Below are 24,465 nucleotides of genomic sequence, written 5' to 3'. Positions count from 1 at the left end.
CAAAAAAGCAGTAACAAATCACCAAGAAACTCTTTTCATGTTTGGTGTTTGGAGCACCTGGGCCTTGATATGCCTTAAAGCTGCACCAGGTCTTGACAACAGATCACTTAACTGATTAATTTCATTCGTTTCATGAGAAGAAAGAACATTATTCACACGGATATTTGGGTTAAAATTTTTCAGCTATCTCTTGTGAGAAAAGTATTGATAGTTACCAATGATATTTTGGTCAGAAAAGCGAGTGTTTAAAAATCAAAGGACATTCTTTTAATGATAATCATCTATGTTTAGCAAAAAGCACTTTTGTTTCAGAAAAATGCTCTTTACTGAGGGAAGATCTATTTTAGCATGTTTTCTTTTTCCCCCAGAAATACTTACAAAACCTCCACAGGGATTCATCTTTAAGTGTCTCTTGTTTTGAGCAATTAAAACTTCTTACTGTTCTTTTCTTTTCCTTCTGGTTTCCATCTGGCCTGTCCACCTGACTGCAATTTGTATCCAAAAAGCAGAGTTCAGAAACACACAAGAGCTTTCTGTTTTAAATGGAAAATAACCCAGTGATAATGCCTGTGTTCTTAATTTATTTCTAAAATGTTGACATTATATGAAAAAAAGCAAACTAAACCATACAAACCCAACCAAAAAAGCCCAAGTTCTGTATCCTGATGAATAGCACTAATTTAACCAATAGTCATTGTGTAAGAAAAAAGAAGGTAAAGTCCAAGATGCCTGTTGAAAATGGTTAATTATAACAGTGTATGTTCTTGTGAATAATTTTTTGGATTTTTTTCTAATGAGCAACTGATAACTCTGAAAAGCATTCAACTTTGCTTTCTTGTTATTCTTGTCCCCATCTTCTATTCCCAGCATTACAATAGTAGACATGAAGAAACATCCTGAAATTTAAAAATACTTTTGCCTGTATACATATCACTTCATATTCTGTGGAACAAGTCCTGAAAGACTTCATTTTCTTTCATTTTGGTGCATGAATAATTCCAAACCTAGTCTGGGTCCAGAATCTGTTCAAGCCTCTCTTGCTTACAAAGCTTCCATACTTCTGTTTTTGTCAGTTGAGTAGCAAGGAAACAAAAATGAGAGAAGTTTGCCAGTTGTTACACTTCTTTACCCTCCAAACTTAGCGTCCTCTGTCCTGAACAAGCAGGAAATGCACTGCAAGCTATTACAGTTCATTGTAAAATAAAACTGGAAGGATCAACTGAACAAGCAGAGCCTTCTCAAAGGAAGATGGTAATTGCAGTCTTTCTGCATATACAGCTCTTTTAGTTTTCATTCCTGGCTGGAATCTATGCCAGTGTATTCCAGAACTGCAGGGTGGGAGGGGAAGAACGGACCTTTGTGTTGTAGCTGTCCCTCAAAATATTTCAAGTTGGAAATATTTAAATCACTCTGTTATTTCCACGCTTTCTTTTGCATCTAGTGTTAAACTAAGGTGCTGCTTCTGTTTATTATTTTTGTTGTTGTGTTTTTGTTATTACAAAGCATTTAAAGGAAAAATTAATTTGGTTAAATTATGTGCATATCTTGATAGGATGAAAAGCCCCCATGAACTGGTATCTTGTATCTATATAGTAACTATTTCTCCAACAAGCAACAAATTTTAAAAATTGAATTGAAGGAATGAAATCTGTTGGGGGAACTACTTAAGCATCTTTAATTAAATACGGTCGAACACAGCACTTTGATCACAAAAAAATCTGCGTTCAGCTTGTGTTCAGCTATTGAGAAGCAACTGTTTCTGTGTTTGATTTACTGCAAGTAGCTTGTATTAAAAGCTTCTTTGAAACCTAAGTGCCAGCAGTTGTAACTTGTTTTTGTGAGGGTTATTCTGTCAAAGAAATTTATATGTGTCTATTAGAGGAGTTATCTGTGCATTAGAGCAGGCTGTGTGTATTACAGCATCTTAGCTCTGGGCAAATTTTGTTACCTTGGGGTGTAAGTAAGCAAAAAATATCACCCCAGCTATCTCACAGGCTGGAAAGAAATCAAATAAGCTGACAGGCTTCTGTCAGAATCTAGAGGAGATTTGTATAGTGCTAGAAATAGATTGCAGGGGATCAAAGAAAAATATGGAGTAATTCTTAATCTTCTTTTACCAACAGCACACAAGCTTTGTAAAAAATCCTCTTTCACTGACTGTTTTCTTATTAAAATAGACTAATTCAGGAAAGGTGATGAGAATATTGGAGTGAGATTGTTGCCAGTTAAAAATTTGCCACCCAGCAAACTAGGATTTTACTCTGATTGTTTGGATTTTCCCTCAAGAGCCAAACAGTTTTCCATATGTTGTAAATGCACCTTTTGTAAGTATTCTGAACAGTCCTATTAAACTGTACTTAGAATGTACTTAGCACCCAGGAAACGCCTCCAAATACTGGGTTTCTTTCTAATGAATGAAGCAGGTTCATTGCAGTGTTCTCGGTCCTCCAGAGACTTGTCAGACTCCTTTCTGACTCATCCTCTGGTAGCACTCTGAGGAAATCTTGCACCTGAGCCATCATGAAGTCATTTCAGTTAAAGAGCTGCTGTGGATACAGTTTAAATTGCTGCATTCCTCCAGTTACTGAGCACACCAACATGTCTGAACTTGCTGCATGAGACAAGAATGCAGCATCAGGACATTGCTCTGCAGCAACCTTTGTGTTGTGTTCCTCTCCTTTAAAAGCACTGCCTTACTCCAGAGTTATCACTTGCATGTTTAGATTTAGGCATGCACTTGAGAGACTGGCTAGTCAGCATTCAGGATGTTTACTCTTTGTTTTGAAATGATCAAGCCAAAATGGAAAACTCTTGTGGAAGGCATTATGTTCCATTTTCTGTCTCCTAGGAGAGTCGATCTTGCCAAGGATCTGTTTTTGGTTTGTTGTTGTTTTGTATGTTTGCCATGAAACAGTTGCACAGAAGAGATGTTTTGAATCCAGCATCTTCCTTGCAGTAATTTTGCTTCTGAAGAAAGGAACAAATGATTTTACCACTGAATAATTTGATAGCTATCAGTCATCTAAGGGGGCTGTTGCCTAATGAGTTGGAAAGGATTTTCCCACCTGGAGCTGTCTGACAGGACCTGTGACACACAACTTTTACCGTGTCATGAGCTGCAGTATTACAGTGTACAGAGTATTCCGTGTTTGGCACAGTCTTCTCTTGTTTGATTGGTTTTGAAATAGGCTGATGCTGGACTTTTTATTAAAGTTTTTTTTTCTTTTTCATTCAGTTCTAATCCAGTACCTCTCCCTTTCTTGAATGCAATCTGGTGTTTAGACTTCTTCCACGTGTCTAATCTCATTATTTATCACTTATTTTCTATTACCAGAAAAGTAGTATTAAATACTAAAAGAATAAAAATCTTTTTCTCACTGCTAGGCAATATAAGCTTTGGTGAAGCTGGATTAGTGCTCTGTCATCTGTGAAACACAAATTGTTTCCAGTTTCTTGGAGGGCAGGAACTTGGTGAAGGGCAGAGGGAATTGTTCTAGGAATTGTAAACACTGAGTTACTGTCACAGGAACAACTGGCTGGGTTTGGCTGTCTAATGACTTTTTTTGAACACACTTGAAATGTTTGTTTTGCCTGGAGATGCTGTCTTAGATACTGGATAGCAACTGATAAGAAGCAAAGTTTAGGTGGCGTTTCCCAAACGGCTTTTGCTGTCTCTGCGATTCCTAGAGAAGCCTTTTCCTCTCCAAATGCACGCCTGGAAGACTGCAAGTCAGTGAGCTGGGGAGGAAGCAGCCAGCCCCAGGAAGTGCAGGTCTTTATCACAGTTGGTGTTGGTAACGCTTTATTTTGGGTTTTAGCAGATTGGAAAACAGGTTTCCTCTGTATGTGTGTGCCTGGGGTGCCTTCCTGTGTCTGGTGTAGATGTGAGGAGCAGGAGGTGATGGAGCAGAAGTGACAAGCGGGGCAGGGATGCTGGGAGTGCTCCTGTGTGAGGGTACCCACAGTGGGGCTGGGGGGAGCAGGTCGGACCCTGTGGCAGCTCTGTGTGCCAGGAAACGCCTCTCACAGGCTGCTCAGGCTCCCCAGAACTGGCAGCACACGTTGGTGTCCTCAGTTGCCACCTCCTTCCTTTCCTCATACCCTTAAAATACTTTCCTGAAAGCGTACTGTGGGACTCCTGCTGTTGTCCCTTATGGCATGGCTTGTGCATCTCCTGTAGCTGATTTAGTCACCACCATGCCACAGAGGAAGGCTCAGCCTGGGAGAAGCTGGCATATTGAAAAACCCAAAATGACACACAAGGTGGCCTGGGTACAGTCTGGAGGAGCAACACTAACTAGTGCCTCCCAAATTCTCTGAAAAGAAAATAACTTGCACTTCTATGCATCCTGTGCCAAGATAAAGAGATTACAGGAGTGCTCACAGCTGAGATATCAGTAGAAAGCCCAATGAACGGGAATTTCTGCTTGTTTTGTGTTTTCTGTCTAAAAGCATGCTCCATTTAATTTCAATTTGTTTCATTTAACCAAGAGTTGGAAACAGCTAAATAATACTGCCAGAGTGTACTGCTAATTGGAGATTTTGGTGCTGCTAGAACACATTTTGGAGAGGGCTGAAAAAAACCTATGTAAGAAATCTCAGCGCAAGCAACTTACATGCATGCTTAAATTAGTCAATTTTCAACATTCTGAACATAGCAAGTTGTGTTTCTCGCAGTACTCAGCCTTGTCTCAGTTTTGTTAAAGCAAGGGGTAGGTGTTTTAGATATTGCAGAAGTCATCATTTAAATTTACAGCTTACTTACACCTACCAGAAGTTATTTTAGAATTATTAAAGAAATATTATGTTGATCTAATATGTGCATACCTATTCATAAATTACATTATTCTGGCATGGTGTGTATATGTCTGTGTGTACATATGTAATGGCAGAAATATGTATACTGTGCATACATAAAAAGATACTCAGAAATCTCTTATCAGAGCAGTGGAAATAAAAAAGGGCATACTTTTAAATTAGAAAGGAAAGAGTTTTTAAAGTTTAATGAAATATTTTCCCCTGAAAGTAGATATTACGCTCAGGGCTGAGTACTTCTAAATATTTAACTTATAAAACTCACACTGACTGCAGCCTGAGCAGGAATGTAAATCAATAATAATAATAATCAAGAAGGAATAAAACACAAGTGTAGTTGCTGGCTGTTTCCACATAAAACACCAGGGTTCTCAGTGCTGCAACAGTGACATCCAGTGACTAAGGCTGTCTGCTGTTGGAATGAGCACTAAAGGAACATTTGTTTACCAAGATCTGTAGTGCAACACTGGAATTGTTAAGAGGATAATTAGATATGCTGTGGGAGAATGAACACCATGATAAATAGCTAATCATGAAAAATGATCTATTAAATTATTCCATAACTGTTTCAGAAGTAGGAAGGAATATATTCTTTTAAAACAAGTGCTTTGTTCGGTAAGGTAATTTGCTCAATGAGCCTACACACACCCCCTTTTTATTATTTACCAAAACAGAATTCAGTAGGTAATACTTGTACTCTATTTGGCTGCAGATATGATCTACCTCAGATGTGTGTGGTGGAAAGTTCCTTCAATTTTTCAAATTAATGAAAAAAAAAGACCAGAAAGAAATAAGCCTGCCTTTTGTAGAGAAGGTGACAAAATGCTTGCTGTCCTTTTACATAAGATGTCCATTTTTCTGTTTTGGTTGAAGGACTTGTGAGTTTTTTAATGACATTTGCACTTCATAAAGCTACTGGCTCTAAAAATGAGTGGCATTTGATTCTGACCTGACCCTTCTACTTCCTTAGTTATCCAATTTTGCTTTTATTGGGTATGAGTCTTGAAATCTCTACGTTATTCCAAATGTCACATATGTCCTCTACTCTGATTCCTGTAATTGTACTACTGAATTAGCTTATCTCTGGGCTTTTTCAATAGGTAGTAATGGGAACTAATTTTTTAGGATGCTCCAAGCTGTCCATGTTTTACTCTTAAGAAACTGATGAGTTATAAAAAATTACTTATGTAAAGTCACGAACAAAAAAGAAATGCCCAGAAAAATGAATTAAAATAATTAAAAGGGAGACAACTGCCCAGATGGAAACAAGCAAGGCAGAAGTTTGTCACATCTGTCCTTTGGCAAGAGGCAGTAGTTTGATTGTGATACAGGAAAAGAAAAATCCTTAGGGTTGCACTGCTTCTCCCTGTCATTTTAATGTTTAGATTATTAGATATGCTGGGTAATTATTCCCTGCTTCATCTGTTATCAACTCAGGGAATGTTATATTCTGGTGGTATGCTAATATTGGGTTTCTGTAGGATAAATGACAAAATGTTCTGCCTAATAAAAGGGGAGCCTTTGGGGGTTTTTGTTTTTGGGTTGTTTTGTTTTGGTTTTTTTTTTTAAGTCCTGGACTTGAATGAGGGAAAATTTTAAAAGCTCTGCTTTGTTCAGGAAAAAGAACAGCAGCCTCAGCTGACTGCAGAACCTTTGTACTTCTGCTGGGCAAAGCAGTTTAATTTCAAGAGAACCATAAGACGACTGGGCTTGGAAATCAGGCAGATGCTGAATATACTCCTTACTGCTACTCAAACAGGCTGGGTAGTTCAACTTGGGAAGATTTTCAGCTAGAAAGAAATTGATCTGATAATCACTTTCCTCTCATCTACCACTCAATTCCTTTCCTCTTTTCACCCCTGAAGGAAAAAGCACGTTAGGATAGTCCACTTACCCAACTTACCCTTGATAGCGCTGTTCAAGATTTGACTTTCAAAGCACAAAACCTCAAGACAAAACCCCAGCAAAAATCAGCTGGGTGTTAAGTAAAGACGACTCTCCCTTTTAAAGATGTTCCTACATTTCCATTAGTAATACATTGCCTTAATATGTTACTTAGTTATTACTGCTTTGGAGTGAGGACAGAAACACAGCCTGGATTTTTGGAGTTGCCTCATTTTATTATCTCAGTGTTCTGCTTTCAGAAAAAAATAGTCACCTTCTGTGTTCATTTCAGTTTCAGTCTTTAGAAAACCCTTGAGACAGCCATAGTTTTTAAATGAGATCAGAAAGTTACAGGAAAGAAATGCTCAAAGGGAACAGAGGAGTGCATCAGAGAGAGCTTTTCAAGTGACAGCTGCTGGATTCTGATCATGCTTTCACTAAGGAAGATCTTTCTCTTTCACTTCCATTCACATGTTTTTAATTGGAATTGAAATATTAAATATGGCCGAGACCACAATAAAAATAATGGAACAAGTATAAATCAGTAATAGAGCCATTTTCAAACTCATACTAAAAGGAAATTTAGCTATGCTCTTCTTTAAGAGCCTCGTTAGGGTTTTGTGTGTCATGGACATGTATATGACCGTACCTGGATAAAACCTAATCAGCTAATGTTCAGAGAATCTCACACTTGAGCACAGAAATGCTGCTGATAGTGAGAAGGTGGAGTCTGTGTTCCCTCTGTCAGTGTTTGCTGTGTGCTCCATTCTCTAAGGTGATAGTGACTGCCACATCTTAGCTCTCCCTCTAAGCTCCCTGGGCTCAGCCAGCTGTGCTGGTGCTGGTTTTCCTGCTGGCTTGATCGCGGGTTCCTTACTCCTTATGAGGATTCAGAAATACCTCTGCTTTCCCATCTCGTCCAAGCACCAGGAACTGCTAAGTTATGATTCAGTCTAAGTAGTGGAAAAATCAAGTGGCATCGCTAGAGGGCAACAAGGCACCACAGACTCTGTTTTTAAAGCTCCAGCAGTGTCACACCCTCTCCGAGAGGCACGTGTGAGCAACAGCTTATGCAAGCCTTTGTCTTTTCCCTGTGAAAATTGTCACTGTGTGACATAGTGAATATTGATCCGGAAATAGGGCTTAACATATTAATTTTCTTATATATGCACGAATAAAACTTATAATTTTATATTGCTTTATCTCTATTCTAGTACAGTAGAACAATTACAGCATTGGATATTTATGCATCATTTTATATGAACAGCATATACTTAGGGCTACGGTGAAGTATATATACCCTGCACTATGTACAAATAAAAACTTGGAGATTAGGAAAATCTGAATCTGTAGTTCACTGTCGTTCCTTCCATCCTTTTCAGTCAGTATGAGCACCACCCCAAACTGGTGACAGACAATGCCCTAGTGACCCTGCCCCAATCCTCTGAAGCTTTCAGGATAGTTATTAGCTCTCACCTTCCATTTCCTGATGTCCTGCTAGCACTAACGATGTCAGTGCAAAAGCAGCTTGCCACACTCTGGTAGAAATGTGAGCTGTGTAGTGATACAGAAGAGAGAAGGGTGCAATACCTGGCCTGAAGCCACTGCTGTGTCTCAAGGCAGAGTCAGGTGTTTTTAACCTGTGTGTTGTAAGCATTTTGCACATGCAAAGACTTTTACCATTAGTGTTGTTATCCTTGCCTACCTTCTGCAGACTGGTAGTAAAGACAGAGCTCCTGGCCACGGGGTATCCTGAGATTGCACACTGTCTCCTGTTTTGGCTCTTAGAAAAAAGCAAGGCTGTCACCTGAAGCAGCTTCATGGTGAGAGCTCACAGCTGACAATATGGAGCAAAGGGTTTTTTTGTGTGGCCAGAGGGTACTGACAGTGTGCCTTTTCAAGCAGTGTCTGTTTGCTCATTAGGTTTGTAATGATACTGACTTCTTATATAGACCTTCCATGCACTAATTCTCTCATCATCTCAGCTTTGGTCCTTTCAGAGCCAAGTACTGAGCATGGCAAGTATGTACAAACAACTTTCTTCATGGCATCTCTGTTTTAGTTTACTCTAGCTGTTCTCTATTGTATGTATTTGCTAATTGATACCTCCTCATGTTTTCCACTGTGGACAGACAAGACAAGGAGGGTTCAGGGCAGGCCAGAGATAAGTGTGATTGTCTAGGCCTGTTATAGCTGAATGGAATTCTCTGATCACACTAAAGGCTCAAATCAGTTTTGTTTCCATCTTCAAAGTCTGATTCTAGTTCTAACTGAAGCCTTTTATGTTGTAGTTACAATGCAAACTAAATTAGGAGGGCAAGTAAATTAATTCCCAGCAACTAAATTAGGAGGACTGCATGTGGGAGCTGGAGAAGCATCAACAGAATAGAAAGCAAAACTGCATATCTGAAAATGAATGTTTTCTTGGAACTTTTCTTTTGAGTATGCGTTCCTTGAGTACATGGTGGTATTTTTGCTCTCATTCTGTTTTATTATTTACCAAAGATTTCTTAGCCTAACTTTTAATCAAAATAAGGGTTTTATTCTCTTTTATGTTCTTTAAAGTCCTTTTCTTTGTTTTTTCTCCCCTTTTTTGACAATGTCAAATGTGTTTTAAACTGTAGTTTTTCCTTTTTATTTTTTTATGTTTATGTGGACTATATTTTTCAGAATTCCTTTGAGCTACTTTAGTAAGATCTTGTGAGAAAAAGACTGATGTTGACACATTGACACAAACTATGAAAGTTCTTTTTTTTTGTATATGTTCATTTTAAAAGAATCTCATAAAAACAGCAAAAAAATCCGCTTGAAATTATGGCCAGGCCTAGTCCCTAGATTTGAAATAAATTTGTATGGACTTGCAATTTCAGACCATTCAGCATCCAGCACAACTAAAACCAAAACAACTTCTTTGTAAAGTTCTTTATAGAGCAAAACAGGTTTGAAACTATCCATACAGATTATTGTTCATCCATAAAAGTGCATTGTCAAAGTGGAGAAGCATGTACATTTTTTGAAATCTAGTGAGTTTTATTTGTATTGTAAATGTACAGATATTTCTTTAAGTCATGGTGTAATTTTAGTGCATCAGCTTTGGACTGTCTTTCTGGTGACCTTCAGATTTATGGCTAGCACTGATAGATACTGATTCTTAACACAATGTTTTTCATCTGCTGTGGTGTGACAAAAATGACAGACTGACCATTTCCTTTTCACTGACCTCTGCAGCTGGCTTGCCTCTTGCTTTACCAGAGCTGGTAATTAGTAACTGCACAGTAGAACCTCGCCCCCAGCATTTGAGCTGTCCCTTTATTTCGGGAGTTACTCCATTTGATTATCGACCCAGTTAATAGTAAGTAGTCTCAGCTGACTGCTGACATTGTTCTGAAAGTATTACAGACATTTTTACAACCAGGAGATCTAAGGAGCTGCCAGGAGCCCTTGTGTTTGTTAGAGATAGTTAATCCATTAAGTGACCAGGACAAACTGGCAGTCTGTTTCAGGATGGTGATGAACAGCTGACTGCAACCTTCAATTAAAGTGATTTAACTGCTTGTTTGTCTTTGCCTAGAAATAATTACAATGAGTTACAGCTATTGACTGTGTAAGTTATTGTACTTCAGCTGGTATTTCTGTCTCTTACTGTTTAATCCTTTACCTGGGAATTCCCACCCTGTGATTCTGGAGACGAGTTACAAGGTCCCCCTGTCATCAGCCATAGTACTCTCAATGACCCTGAACTCGAGTTGTAGCACACACTGCTGTGTGTGATGTTTAAATAGACGGGATGCTGTAGCTGCAGGCAGAACAGCTCCAGACAGCCGGGTGAGCAGCGTGCCCCCGTTTAAAAAGACAAAACCCAGCAGCCCATCACACCGCATCTCTTAAATCCGTGAGGAGCACAGCATCCTCAGGAGCCGCATGAGAGCCTGCGGGTACAATGCACTGTCACCCTTTGGAGCTGCATTCCATTGCAGCTCGTGCTGCTTGGCCAGCAGTGACCCGAGCTGCAGGCAGATGTGACCGCGGCCAGGAAGCACTGCCCCGTGCGGGATCCCTGTGAGATCCCTGTGAGATCCCGGCCTGGCACCGGAGCGAGCCCGGGTGTCACCAAACGCCTGACCAGCAGCGATCCCGGGCTGCGCTCCGCTGTGGCCACACCAGCTCCCAGCCCTGCCTTTGTAGCTCTACACCACTCCCCTTTACACGAATCGGTAGGGGAGGATCATATTCAGCCCTGATTCAGGAATTCCCTCTTTCTTCAAGAGCTGTTGCTAGGAGTTTGGTGAGTACTTTGAAACACGCTGGGTTTTAACTGAGTAACTCTTTTTTTCCTTTAGCTGCCGACAGCAGTATCAGCTGGTGGCTTTTCTGTAGAGGCAGTAGTCAGATGTTTAGATTCAAAGTCCAGCAAAGAGTGCTGCAAAAAGGGAGACTTCTTCTCCTCTGCACATTTGAAACAGCACGACAATGAATATACTTGTATGATTAATACAACTAATATTTCATTGCCATAATCTCAGTCCGAGGAATTTTAAACTCCAAGACAGTTCTTGGCAAGGAAGCTGTCCTAAAGCTGAATAAGTTAATTCTGATCAATAGGTTGAGTTTGAAGAAAAGCTTTTGCTTTTTGGAGCAATTTCTCCACTGCAGTAGATCCAAAAGAGGCTTGATTCAAGCAGAGTGGTCTGCCAGGCTGTTTCAAATCGCTCTGAGGCAACTAACATCTGGAGCAATTCATATTTTGAGAAGTACAGGAAGATTTTAGGAGAATCAAATTAAGCTGATAGGACATAAGCCAATTTCGCTCACAGTATATTTAGAATTTGCAAGAAACCCTTAATGAGGGTAGTGAATGAGGTGTCTAGTCATCAGTGTAACAAATGCACGCTGTGCCCCAAAAAAACAGAATATTTTGTAATATTTTACCTAGACTAAATGAGCTAAACTTCAGTTTTAGCAATTTGTTTAAAAATAAAAAAGTGATACTAGCCTGTATTTTTAAATATTGCTAGAACAGACTAATATGTTAAAAAATTGTCAATTTACATGAGAAGGCCCATAACAATGGGAAATTAGGAGTAGGGAGAAAAATAGCAATTTGGTTTAGGGGGAGAGTGTGTGGATGGTCAGTCTGACTCAGTGCTCCAGGAATTAACTGTGAGAGTTTCATGGGAAACATGTAAAGATATAAACCTTCCTTCCTGAGTGTCTTATGGACAGGCACAGGGACAGGAAGTGCAGCTGTCAGTGCAGATAGGGACAGCAAGGGCGTGCAGGAGGAATTGCTAGGCACCTACTTGGGCAAAGCTGTCAGCCTTTGCCCTTTGGAACCTTCTGCCCATTATTTAATTTCACTAGGAGACATTTATTACTGTCTGTACAGGCAGTAAATGTCTGTATCCACAGCAGGTTTCTCTGAATTATTCTTTAAGCTGAATTTGAGAATTATAATCAAGTTTACTTTGTGTGTAGTGTACACAGAACAATGCTGAGGAGGAGGTAAAGATGATTAAAACATCCTGCTCTGGCCTTTACTCCCATCAAATAATGCCCCATGTGAAATGGTTCATTAAAAAGCAGCCATGTGGCCAATTGCTTGATTAATCCATTTAGTTGAAAATTTTATGACTTTTATGCCAGAGAGTCACCAAGTGGCCTTTAAATTGCCATTCAGTAATCTGCATGTTTGTCCTCACGTTGTGCATTGCGTAGTTTGTAATTTTGAGTTTTAAAGCATTTCAGCTCTCTGGTGTAGCTACTTGATGTTTAAAGTGCATTTAGCCTTTTAGTGCAGTGCCCACATTTATTCATATTGCTCTTGAAAACTTAATTGTTATTCATGCAATAATATTCTAAATGCAGAATCGGAGTTTTGTGTTTCGGACTCAGGACAGATAGAAATTTAATGGCATTGAGTTTATCTGTCCCTAATCTCATCAGAGAGTAGTTTTGAAAACCCAGTGGCAAAAATTGGACTCTTTAGTGTCTATTTTAGATTTGAAGGGAAGTGAGGGACAGCATCCAAATAGAAGGCAGATTTTCTGGGAAGAGGAAATTTTAAGAAATTGGAGGAAAAGTGATCTTGGAAACAATGCAAGGATGTAAAACAAGGAGCATCCTAGCAGACTCTCAGAACATGTCCAGGGCCACAGAGAAAGAATCACTCAGTTTGAGTTCTACCTGCAAGGACTATTTGTTTCTCAAAGAGTCTTTCCAAGTACATAAACAGAAGCAGACCCTGGTACCCAGATATTCTCCAGCACAGGGGCACTGATATCCTTTATGCTATTCTGATTCTGTGCATCTTGGATTACTTTTAGAGCACAGAACACGGACTATTCCCACTGATATATCAGTGGGATTAAGATTATTTCTGGAAAAAAGGAATCTCCTCTGGAAAAAGACTATTGCACAGTCTGTCACATTCTGTAAGGTTGCCTTAATATTTACTTATAAAGGTAATTCTGACAGTACCTTGCATTGTAAAATAATGTGATATCTACTTTAAGTGCTTTTTTTACTGTTGTGATTTTGATGATGTGCGCTCAGTTCATTCTGAGAATGTCTTCCAGAAGAACTCAGAGTGTATAGGAAGAAGAAAAGAAATTTTTAAATTTAAAAGAAGAATATCAGTAGAACTTAGTAGCGTTGAGGTTTACATGACTGTCATATCTCAATTTTGGAGCGAAGTGTTTAAAATCTGTTCAATTCCAGTAGTTACTAGTGTTGTTTGTTTGGGCTGTTTTCTGAACAGTCATATTTTGTCTCCAGAAAGTCCAGAGAGGCTGATGGAGTCTTCCTATTTGAAGTTGCTCTTCACAGTGAAACTAGGGAAAACTGTCTTAAAAAACTGGGATGAATTACCCACTTCTGTATGTTTCTCTTATGAAACCATTTAACTTTACAATGGAGACAGAGTGCCCCTGGGGACAGAATGAAGCAAAACCATATGGAGAGTTGTATAATTCCTTTCCCCTCATAGTTAGTTCACAGCAAAATAGGCTTATTTTAATCCTTTTCATTTTCTCTCACTACTCTTTGTTCAGTTTCTTAATAACTTCCTGTGCTGTTAATACAGCTATTTTTTCCCCATCTTTAGTATTGCTGCCATCTTCCCTCATGAGTGCCTCTCATAACTGTGTGTTACTCTGAAGTTAACCAGGTAATTAGATTTACAGATTAGTGAGAAATTAAAACTAGGGTTTTGAACCCTGTAAGTTGAACCACAAGAAAGTTCAACTTTCTTTCAGAAAATTTGACCTTCCTTCAGAAAATAAAACATTCCAAGAGAACTAATTTTAATGTAACTACATTGAAAAGAGAAGTTGCAGCAAGTAAGCTAGAAATACACAGTTTTTATAATGTAAATACTAGGCTGGTACTGTTTTTATGAACTTCAAGAAAGGTCTCTCAAAGTGTGTTGGCATTTGCTCTATGTCCTCAGGAGCTGGCACTGCCATCAGAACAAGCAGCATGACCTCTGCTGGTGGGAGATGAAGGGAATACAATCCTTCTTTTGTATGACATTGATATTTTGTGCTGGTTTAAAGTGGCTGTAGGGTGGTAATCTGAGGCACTCTGAATACTGGGTGATTCCCACTGAAGGCAGTTTCAGCATTTCTAACCTGTGGGATGGTCACACATCCACTGCAGGAAAAGTGTCTGTGGTGTCTCCAGCTGGGAAGATAGACCAGGTGAGCTAAACTTGTCTGACAGAGCAAGGAAATTTGTATTTTGAACCTCTGTATGTGTGAAAATATGATGATGAAGTTAGAAAAGGTGAATGGGTATGATCAAAACCAGTCCCAAGAGGCATCACTGTGGCAGCAGTTTCCTCCTGGGCCTCCTGTGGTATTTTCAGTGTCTGACAGCTTCACAATTGAGTAGTCGTGCTTCCACAGCATGTGCAAGTGGGAAATCACACACCACTGGGTCATATGTATATAATATAGTACTGAAACTACTCTCCCCTCTAGAAAAGCAGGTTGTGCGAACCAAACTGACATCCAAATACACTTCTGTTTATTGATAAGCACAGCTGAGACTTGAACACATGGACTGGACTTTTCCAGTCCAAACTGCTAGAAAAAGAAGGTTAAACACTTGGTAGTGCTTAGATGGTAACTAATTTTGCTGCTTGTTTGTTTTGCTAGTGGGTTTTGTGCTCTGGAGTGGTTTTTATTAGCATACTGAAAACATTCCCTGGAAAATAATATCAGATGGTCAATGTTTTTGCTACCAATGGGTAGTTTCTGTCTGAGCAGTACAGCCTGAGTGCAGCGGGTTTGTTTTGTTTATTAGGATTTATGAAATTATGTGAACTAGTTATTTGCTTTAGCCCACATGTAAAAATATTTTTATAAGAGCAGAAGATTTCTTTTCCCCGTTAAAAGCTGTATCAAAATGAAAAGGAGCTAGTTATGTGATTTGCTGTAGGCAAACCCTGTGTTCCTGTGAAAAGTGCAGTTATTTTAATAAATCAGTCTTAATTTCAGAAGTTATAATTCACTTTGGCTGTTGCATCAGACACTCTGCATTTCTTGGGAAGTTGGGAAAATTGTTGCAGGTTTTTGTAGACAAGGCTTACTGTCGCTATGGCTCTGCCTACCTGATAATATCCAGCTCTTGGGTCATGGATACCATGGATGGGACACCTGACTGAGCCAGGCAAGAAGGAGAACTCAGTGGAGGAGGAATTTAGAGTCTGGAACTGTGTCACAAGAGAAGCTGAGTGGAGACAGGATGGCAGAAGTACCTAGTGCCAGATGTGGAGAGACCAGCAGAAGGGAAAAATAGGTCCTGGACTAAGGGTAGGGAAATGGAAAACAGTCTTAAAGCAAGAGTGAAAGAAGCTAACAAGGAAAGTGAAAAGGCAGGAAGTGTACAGGCTTATGAAAAAAAGAAAAGGGGACTTATTGCACTGGGTTAATTAATTTATTTTTTAAAATTTCCATTTCAAAATAGGATGAGGTGTTTCTTTTCAATTCTTTTATTAGGTGTGCTTGAAAAGCAGCATTTACAACCTTCATAAAAGCAGAAAGAAGGTGGGAGTTTAAATCTGAAGCAGTGACATCAGTTATGAATGTGAAAAGTGACAACTTTTCAGCATAAAAACTAATTAGTTTTTCCAAATTTTCTTTGTAGTTCCCAGTTTTAATTTCACTTTCCAGTTTTCACTAGGGGATTTCAGAGACTGGAACAGTGAAGCAGCAACAAATTTATGCTAGAAGGTGAAAGGTGAAACCCAGATTCTCTTTGATGACAAGAAGGAATTTGAAGTTCTTGGAGGAAGTGGAAGGAGTTCCTGGTCTCAGGATGGACACAGACCATGAGAACTGCTACAGCTGGGCACAAAAAAGGGAGATCATTTGGGATGGGGGTGGAATTTCCATAGCTTTTTCTTTCAGTCAGCGATGTTTGCATGCTCATGATTCACAGTGCACTGCGTGAACTTAAGCTGCTGTGACAGCACAAGGCTCTGCTGACTCTGGTGGAAGTCAGTTTAATTGACAGCTCATCACTGACTCAGGTATCACCATTAGAACAGAGGTGATAGAATTCCTGCTCACTTCATCCTTCATATTTACAGCTGAGGGAATGAGAAAGCAGCTCCAAACCAGCACATGTAACAAATAAATTTTTCAGGGAACATTGACTTTGCCAGCTGGGAGACAATGCTGCAGATAAGATTAATGAAACCTTTGTCACACAGTCCTGGTAGGTAGTGCAAGATATCATAGGGCAAAGACAATGCCTCTGAACTATAGTGAACTGAAAAAGGTCTGCTTTTGTATCAGAAGTGTTATAGTCCTGTCTAGTTAGGCCTTTTAATCCTCAATTTTAGGCTGTGCTAAATTGGACCTCTGGCCATGCACATCCTACTTCCTGCTATTAATTCCTCTACTTAATGATATCCTCTGCCTTTTTTTTTTTCTCTTTGTGTGTATTTCTATTTCCTGGGCTACCAGTGTGAATGAGTCACTTTTACAGTCATTGCAATGTCACCTTAGGCCTTTTTCTAAGGATGTATTTTTTTTACTACTACGGGAAATGCTAGTTTTATTTATTTTTCCAGTTAACTTGCTAGAGATAAATGCCATGCTGGAAAAAAAGTTTGTGACTAAATATTCTGGGAACTATAGAAATTGGTGTTGAAGAGACTGCTAGGTATAAAAAAGTGTGTGTGTGTATATATACACACATAAAAGCCCTGCAAACTATGGACAAGACACTGAGTTTTAGACTTTTCTGGTTTTGGGAAAAAATCTTGATCTTCCTTTTTTTTTTTGTTTTGTTTTGGGTGTTGAGGTAAAAAAGGCTTGGTAATAAAGCCAGGTAATAAGGATCTGTTACTGGGAGCTTCCTTGATTGCTTCTGGTCTGCCTTGGCTACCTGTATTTCAGCCTGAGGGAAGCTAATGGCACTAAATGAAAATGTTTAAATAAATCAGTGCCAATTATTACCCACAGACCTTTGATCTCCTTTGTCAAGTAAAATTCTTGTTGTCTGTTATAAAATGTCTCATTAAAAGGTGGGGAGATTGAGAACAGAAGAATGCCAGTTCCTACAGAATTGTCTGTATAAGATATACATTGACATGGTGATGCAGAGTATTAATGCTGGACTGATGCCTGACTGTCTTAAGCTAGAATCCTTCTGGAGGAAAAGGCTCTATTTACTCTGAGAAATTTTCAGAATGTGGCTGAAATAATCAGGCAGTTAAACATGTTGTTTAAAATTGAAACATTTCCTATTTTTGTCACAACCACTGTATACATTTGACATTTTACTGAGCCAGTCATCATAGATGAAGTATTTTGAATTTTGCCCTCCATACAAATACAACAACAAAAAAAATCAGAATGCTTTAAAAAAATTTATACCAATATCATAAGAGGCTTACAGCTTTTAAGTTCTGTTACTGGGCAGCTGAACATCCAGTCAGAAAACCTGGACTTTTTCTAGAGGTTTGGGTTTTAATTGAAAATCCAGTGCCAAGTACGCTGTGATCTGGGATTTCATTCTTCCTTTAGGAATAATAAGAAATAATTAAACTACGGAAGGATTTAAGCATTTTATTACCAAAACCTTCCCCCCACTCATCCCACCGCCACCCAAACCTGACCCAATGTTCTGGGACTGTGTGACCTCCTGGGAAGGTTAGCAGGAAGGTAAAAAGGGGATTGTGTTTGGTCAGGAGACTTTGCAGCAAGGCACATACGCTGCTGCACAGCCTGCATTGTTCCTGCTGGGAACTGGCCCAAGCACGGAGATGCCCAGATTTTGACACACTTTTGACCCTTCCTTTTAAGGGAAATGTAGGAGTTGAGTTGAAGAATAGAAATACTATATCCTGGTAAGGGTTTTGTTCTCTGTAAAAATGCAGTAATTTGTCTTCATAATCACACAGTGACAATTCTGTGTGGTAGCTCATGATACACAAAATTCTGTAATTTTTTTCATTTGGAAATAGAAACTCATTATGGATTTCCATTTCTGCCCAATTGCCTTTCTTCTAGTTGGGGAAAAGCGTTTGAGAATATGGGATAAGTGTCTAAAAACTGCTTACTAAATTTTGCAATCTAAATCTATACTCTGTGGATTCCTGGGAAGAACCAAAGCCTCAATTTCAGTGATAGAAAACCAAATTCAAATAGAATTTTACTGAACTAGTTGGGAGTTTTGATGGTGGCATATTTGGAAGAACTCAAACATGGAAAATGAAGGCTCATGTTTGTTGGGGACAAACATGGGATTAATCCATGTGTACTGAGGTTGTGGATAATTAGCAAGTTCCTTTATGAGGAGCCACAATTGTGCCAATGACTAATTCTAAGGAAAACAATGTGCTAGAAATTTGCTCTTTCCCGCATAATTTCAAGAACTATAACTGTATTTTGCAATTTTTTTTATTCCAGTGACCTCACTGGAGCCCAGGTGGTTTGAAAGTTGATATCTAAGTATCAAATCTGAATATTTGATGCTATTTCTGCTTTAAGTGAGCCTAGATGATGTCAAACTATCACCAGCTTTGTTTATATTGTAATGCTAAGTATCTTTGAATTTTTTTACTTAATATTTTTCCCCGTGTCATTTTTATTAGTTGCGGATTTATTTTTAGTTGATATCAAATGAACATCATAAATCAGACACCTCTCAAATCACAAGGGGCAGTCTTAGACAATTTCAGGCTACCTTGTACAGAGTTACTTTCTATTTTAAAGCATGACTGGACTTTTTGTCAGGAGTAAATTGAAAGGTTTGTTGTAACTTTTTTAAGCCTTGGATGAAAATGCATAATTCCTCAAGGTCAGGTACTACAAAATTTTTTTATAAAGAACTGTAAAACTGGGGCTTCAGTTAGAATTATGATAAAAGATGTTACTTGTATTTCTTTGAAAAATGTCTGAAAATAATCAACTCTAGCTCTTGCTCATTTTTTTCCATTTACAGAATATTTCAAACCTTGTGCATTGGTTTCAAGTCCACGAGAGGTTATTCCATCTCTGCTAGAAAACAATAATTTCTGAATTTGTTTACAGAATTAAAGAATAGTCTTTGAGGATGATTTTGAAATCATGATTAAAAGCACAAAATGAGATCTGTATTAGTTTGCAGAATGTTTTGCTTATTTGTACGTGGATAAAGCCTCTTATTTGTTCCCATAGAAGTTAAGCTTAATAATTGAGTTTAGAGGGAATCAAAGACATTCAATTTTTTGTTTATTTTGGCAGGAATGCATTATGATGTAGAACCTATTATGGCTATATTTTCTGGCTAAAATAACAATTCGTTTAAACCCAAAATTTTTGTTCCATTATTAAAAAAAGAAAAATTGAAGAACTCTGTGGTTTTCACCAAGAGCTGGTTTTAAGAATTCACTTCCTTTCTATTATATGCTGCAAGATGGGAAAACAAATGAGTGTGCAAGGGGGGAAAATGGTAAGTTTTCTAGAGAAAAATGAGAATTGTGACTCTGATTTGGTGAAGACATTACAGGCATGTAAACAAAAAACGTTAAAGACCAAAGAGTGTCTGAAGGCTAGGAACTTCGGAGCCCTTAGATTTTTAGGTTTTATTTACTTAATATTAATTAGCATAGCAAAAGAAAATATTGTACTTTGAGAAGAGGGTAGGGGAACTAAGGATTATGAATTGGGAATTGATCTGTTGGTAACAAAGAAGATATTGAGCCTATTCTCTAATTTAAATCCAGAGATCCTTAAGGAACTTCTAGTTAGTTGTGAAATACGTATTTCAAAAGAAGCTAAAGCATAAGTTTTCTAGAGTTAGTTTCATGTGTGCATGTGTAACCTCATCTTTGGCAACCTGAACATGCTAGCTACCATGGAATAGAAGTGTTTTCTTTCTGTCAGTGATTGCACTGATTCAAAGTGGAAAATAATAGCTCTGTACATAAGTGAGATTCTCAGTATTAGAGATCTACAAGGTACAAAATCTTGCTTAAAGCCCTGAAGCCCATGTTGCAAAAAAATTCTTGTATTCCTCTGAAATGCAACTTACTCAAGAGTCTGGGAACTTGGGAACTATAAATTGATTAAATATTTGTTTAAAATGTGGCAATGAATCTAGGTTCTACAGGTGGAGTAAAACTTGGAATGATTTGACTTGGCAAGCACCACTACGCTGTATAATTAATGTCAGGACATTAAAGTGGCAAGTGTTTTGTGTTGTGATGTGTCCTGGGAGGTGATTTTGGCTGGGGCTTGGGATGAAAGCAGTAGCAGTGCCTCTAACCTGTACTACAGATGGGATAGGAGACTTGCAATCTGCTGAGCACAGCTGCAATCCTTGTCTTGTTTTTCACGGTGCTTACAACATGATTACACTAAAAGAGCTCACGTTATCTCCAAAGTGCTCCTTCTGTATCTGCCCACAGGGCTATGCACTGCCCTGCTAATGACTTTTGCTCAAGGAACCTTACTGAATTCGTCAATTGTCATTTTTATTTTACATAGGGAAGATGAAGGGAAGAAAGAAGAGACGTTCCTTACCTTCACCCTTTATATTGTTGTTCTTCTGTGCTGCCGGGCATGTAGCTGCTGAGCTGGATGACAGCAAAGAGGAGCATTTTGTGGGTAAGAGATACTAGAAAACACCTGAAACTCAACCAACAAAGCCCACTATGTTAAAATGCACTGCAGATGTAATTCTGTACTTGAGAACTTTTGTGGGAAACTTTTGAAATTGGGACTAAGCTAAAAATGGTCTCTAAGTAGGAGAGAGATGCTTGGAATTATCTATTAAGCTTCAGCAAAATTGCCTTATACTGGGGCTTCTGTTTCCCAAGCTTTTTGGAACATCTAATCCTAATCAAACACTGGGTTACATAGCAAGATAATTTCCTAAAGCTCTGCTTTAGGAGCATGGAAAAGTTCAATGTTCAGGCAAGGAAACATAGCACTGTTGAACTCAGGCTTTATTTCCTCACACAGAAAAAGCAGAAATATCGTCAATGCCATTGCAGATTGCTATTGCTGTGTTCCATGCACAAATATCTTGTCACAGTTAATTTGCAAAGTTGGATTTAAAGATGGTACAATTACTGTCCTGGTGGTTTTCCTGGTCCTTAATGAAGATCTTTGTATTGGCCCAAGTGATTTGGTATCACTGGATAAGTAAAGGCGTTGGACTCAATCCTTGTTAATCCCTTACAGCTCAGCATATTCTACAATTCTGTGACTAAAAACTCACCAGTTGAAAATTTTCATTAGAAAAACAGTGTGACTGTTAGAACTGGGGATGTTCTCAATTTTTCACTTTGGTAAGATCATTGTTTACTTCACTGAAATTAAGATGGATTAGAATTCTAGTCTGGATATCATTGTGAAGGGTATTTCAATTCCTTCCCAAACAGTTCTGAGAAAGATGGGGGAAAAAACACACTGCTGGGGTCACACTAACAATTCCTTTTTCCTTTGAGGAAATGACTTTGAAACTCTGATCATTCCCTAAACTGCTGAGGACTATGAAGTGGATGCTTTTGTTTGACAAGTCTGATTTTCAAGTGCAAATGAAAGTGCAGCTAAGGGGAATCTTTTTGTTATGTTTTTTCTTATTTCCATCCAGATGATTTCTCTCTATCAGACTTTGAGACAGAAATAGTAATTGTGCACAGTTATGGCTGTACTAATGTCACAATTAGTCACTACAGTTTAAGGTATGCACTGTTCCAGATTAAGAGTATCCTTAGAATGGCTGAGTAGTAAAAGACTGGTTCTTGCAAAATGCATTTTTTTCTTTTTTAACTCTGAAGTACAAAAATGCACTTTTTGTTTGAGGGCAAAATCCCATTGATCTTTGCCCCACAGTTCGTAGTGCTGTATAAATTCTTAACCAAGCTTACAGGTCGTGAAGGCCCAATTCAGCTTGCACACTTTGTCACCATAACAAGAAATCTGATGGCTTAATTTCTTTCCTCTATTTACTTGGTTTATAAAAGAAAATAAGTAAATAATCTCAAGGAAATTAAATAGTCATTTAACTGGGGATTACTTTCTTCACTGGTTATTTTGCAAACTGTTACTTAGGATAATGTGTTCACTAACTGATTTAGTATGAGAAACAATTCTGAACTTCTGGGCTTTAATTCTTAAGTAAAAAACCATCAAATGTGAGGCTTAGGTATTAAACTAGATCCTGTTTTTGTGACTACTGAAGTCAGTTGGAGTGTTTACAATAAAAAAGCTTTTGTTGTACTCTGTTTTCACAAAATGTTTGGATTATTGTTAATTAAAATTGTATTTGTGGTTTCTCAAGATTTAACTTCTGGACCCAGAGACTTTAAGTGTTGAAATTTGGCAGGCTGCAATATCATTGATAACATTTATTGTTCAAGTCAGATGATTATAAAGTAATGGCATCATTTACAGCAGCATTCCATAAATTTTGAGTATTAAAGGATAAAATTAGTTGCGTGCATTCATTATTTTTAATGCCATGCTTTTGGATCACGTTGAGTACAAGTGCTTTGTGAATTTAAGAGGTGGGTTTTTTGTCTATTTTAATTACAGTAATAATCAAGATTGCAGGGTCAAGTCAAATGGAGTAAAAAAGGATTTTTAATTTGCTCTCTTCCAGCAAAATCTGTCATTTTTCCATCCATAGACAAGTGTAATAACAAAAATGAAAGGTATAAAAATAACCAGGTTATGTATATTGTTCATTAATCCCTTATGTGGTAGGCAGAACTTGAGTTGATGTTCCAAAGCTTGAAGAAAATGAGTCACAAATGGAATGTGCTTTTTATTCATATGTGAAAGCTTGCCAAGTGTAAATGTGCCTGCCTAAAGAAAGTGTAGGAAACACAGGGTAGGAAGAGCACTGAGCAGTGTGTGGGTGGGAAGCTGTCAAATTGACAAAGATGGAGAGAGAAGAAACAGCTATTCATTAGTGACAAGGTGCTTAGTATTGATACCACTTATCAAAGGGAGACATTGCCAAGGAAGGCTGGAAAGATGACAGCGTATCTTTACAATTAAGGATAACCACAGAAATCCATATCAAGTTGAGAATGCATAACCTAAGCAAACTAAAATGAAGCATTTTTGCATAACAATTCAGAAATATTCATGATCTTTACTCTCCCAATTCATTTTGTTCTGTTCTGAAAAGCAGCTCCTCCATAACTCTTACCTTTGATATTTATTGTGCTGCAGGTGTGGTATAGAAATCAGTTCATTTCCTAATTAAAAGGAGGTCTTTTTATTGAACAGCCTTGCAGATTATCCACAAGAGTCTGAAAGCCAAATTAGAGTCTTTTGTTATGCCTACATCCAGAGGAAAGCTATTGTTTTCACTTGTACCAATGTAAGAAGATTAGAGACGTTATTCACTGCCTCTGCTTTTTTAATGCTACCCTGCTTTCTAGTGAAGAAATAACAGTGCTTGCCTGGATCACCTACAGCCCCTGTGCTCAGGGCTGGCTGCAGCTTCTTGGGGCTCTCTCAGTGAAGTGAGTGCACTGGAATGGGGAGTGGTGTTCAAACAGTCCCCTTGAGCTGCCTGGAGAGTGACACCAAATGTGAGAATGGTCCTGCTGTACAGGAGCAGTCCTGGCCCCTGTCTTGTGATAGTTGCTAAAAGCAGGAAGGCTGAAGGACTGGAGGAAGAAAGTAGTGACAAAAAATACCTGCAATGAGCTCATTCTCATTGTGAGCCATTTCATGGGTATTACTTTGGTCTTAACACAGACTGTGGAGTGCAGTGACTGTCAGAACAGAGCAGTGGGTTCAGTGCTCATGTGAAGGAGCCATTACATTAAAAAGTTGGGGAGAGGAAAGGAAAAGGGGAAAGGAGATTTTGCTGGGTTTATTTTCAGTTTTAGAATGGAAAGTAATAACTTCTGTGTGACAGTGAACATCAAGTGTAATCATTATTTAATGTATTTATAACAAAATTGTCTTGATCTAGGCTAGTACAGTCCTACAATTATACAGGAACTCCCAATGTGTTTGGATCAGATGTCAAAATTGAATGAGTAATAAATACCCAACAGCGTCAGATATAAAGTGGGGGTTTAAACTAATTGTTTTTAAACTACAAATGCAATGTGCTATACTTAAGGAGAATTAATGCAATCATAAATGTGAGCTGGAAAATTAATGTTGAAACACCTGTATAACAAGGTTCTATTTGCTTGAAGGTAAATAGAAGTTACAGAGCATTACACAAGTAATTCAATGATGTTTTAAAAACAAAGGCAGTGATATTGCACTGGATTAAGGAGAAAACCAAAGGATA

At 38.4% G+C, this 24,465-nt stretch overlaps 1 protein-coding gene across 9 annotated transcripts in view; it reads left to right on the top strand.

Annotated features, from left to right (window-relative positions):
* The first annotated feature begins 3,591 nt into the window (after nt 1–3,591).
* The window catches only part of TFPI (tissue factor pathway inhibitor), a 41,065-nt gene continuing 20,191 nt past the window's right edge, over nt 3,592–24,465 (top strand). For 2 of the 9 annotated variants that reach the window (XM_033065343.2, XM_033065351.1), the window contains exons 1-2: nt 3,595–3,772; nt 20,682–20,801. In XM_033065343.2, coding sequence (XP_032921234.1) covers nt 20,687–20,801 — 115 coding nt within the window. In that variant the 5' untranslated portion in view covers nt 3,595–3,772; nt 20,682–20,686. Of the gene's footprint in view, nt 3,773–10,890; nt 10,985–13,806; nt 13,865–17,941; nt 18,059–20,681; nt 20,802–24,465 lie in introns of those variants that run through there. The other 7 variants (XM_033065350.2, XM_033065347.2, XM_033065348.1 and 4 more) reach the window with 7 other exon arrangements.

This window comes from Catharus ustulatus, chromosome 7 (assembly GCF_009819885.2).
Source record: "Catharus ustulatus isolate bCatUst1 chromosome 7, bCatUst1.pri.v2, whole genome shotgun sequence".
Taxonomy (NCBI): Eukaryota; Metazoa; Chordata; class Aves; order Passeriformes; family Turdidae; genus Catharus; species Catharus ustulatus.
Note: the sequence above shows the minus strand (reverse complement) of the source record. Positions and strands in the feature narration are given on the sequence as shown.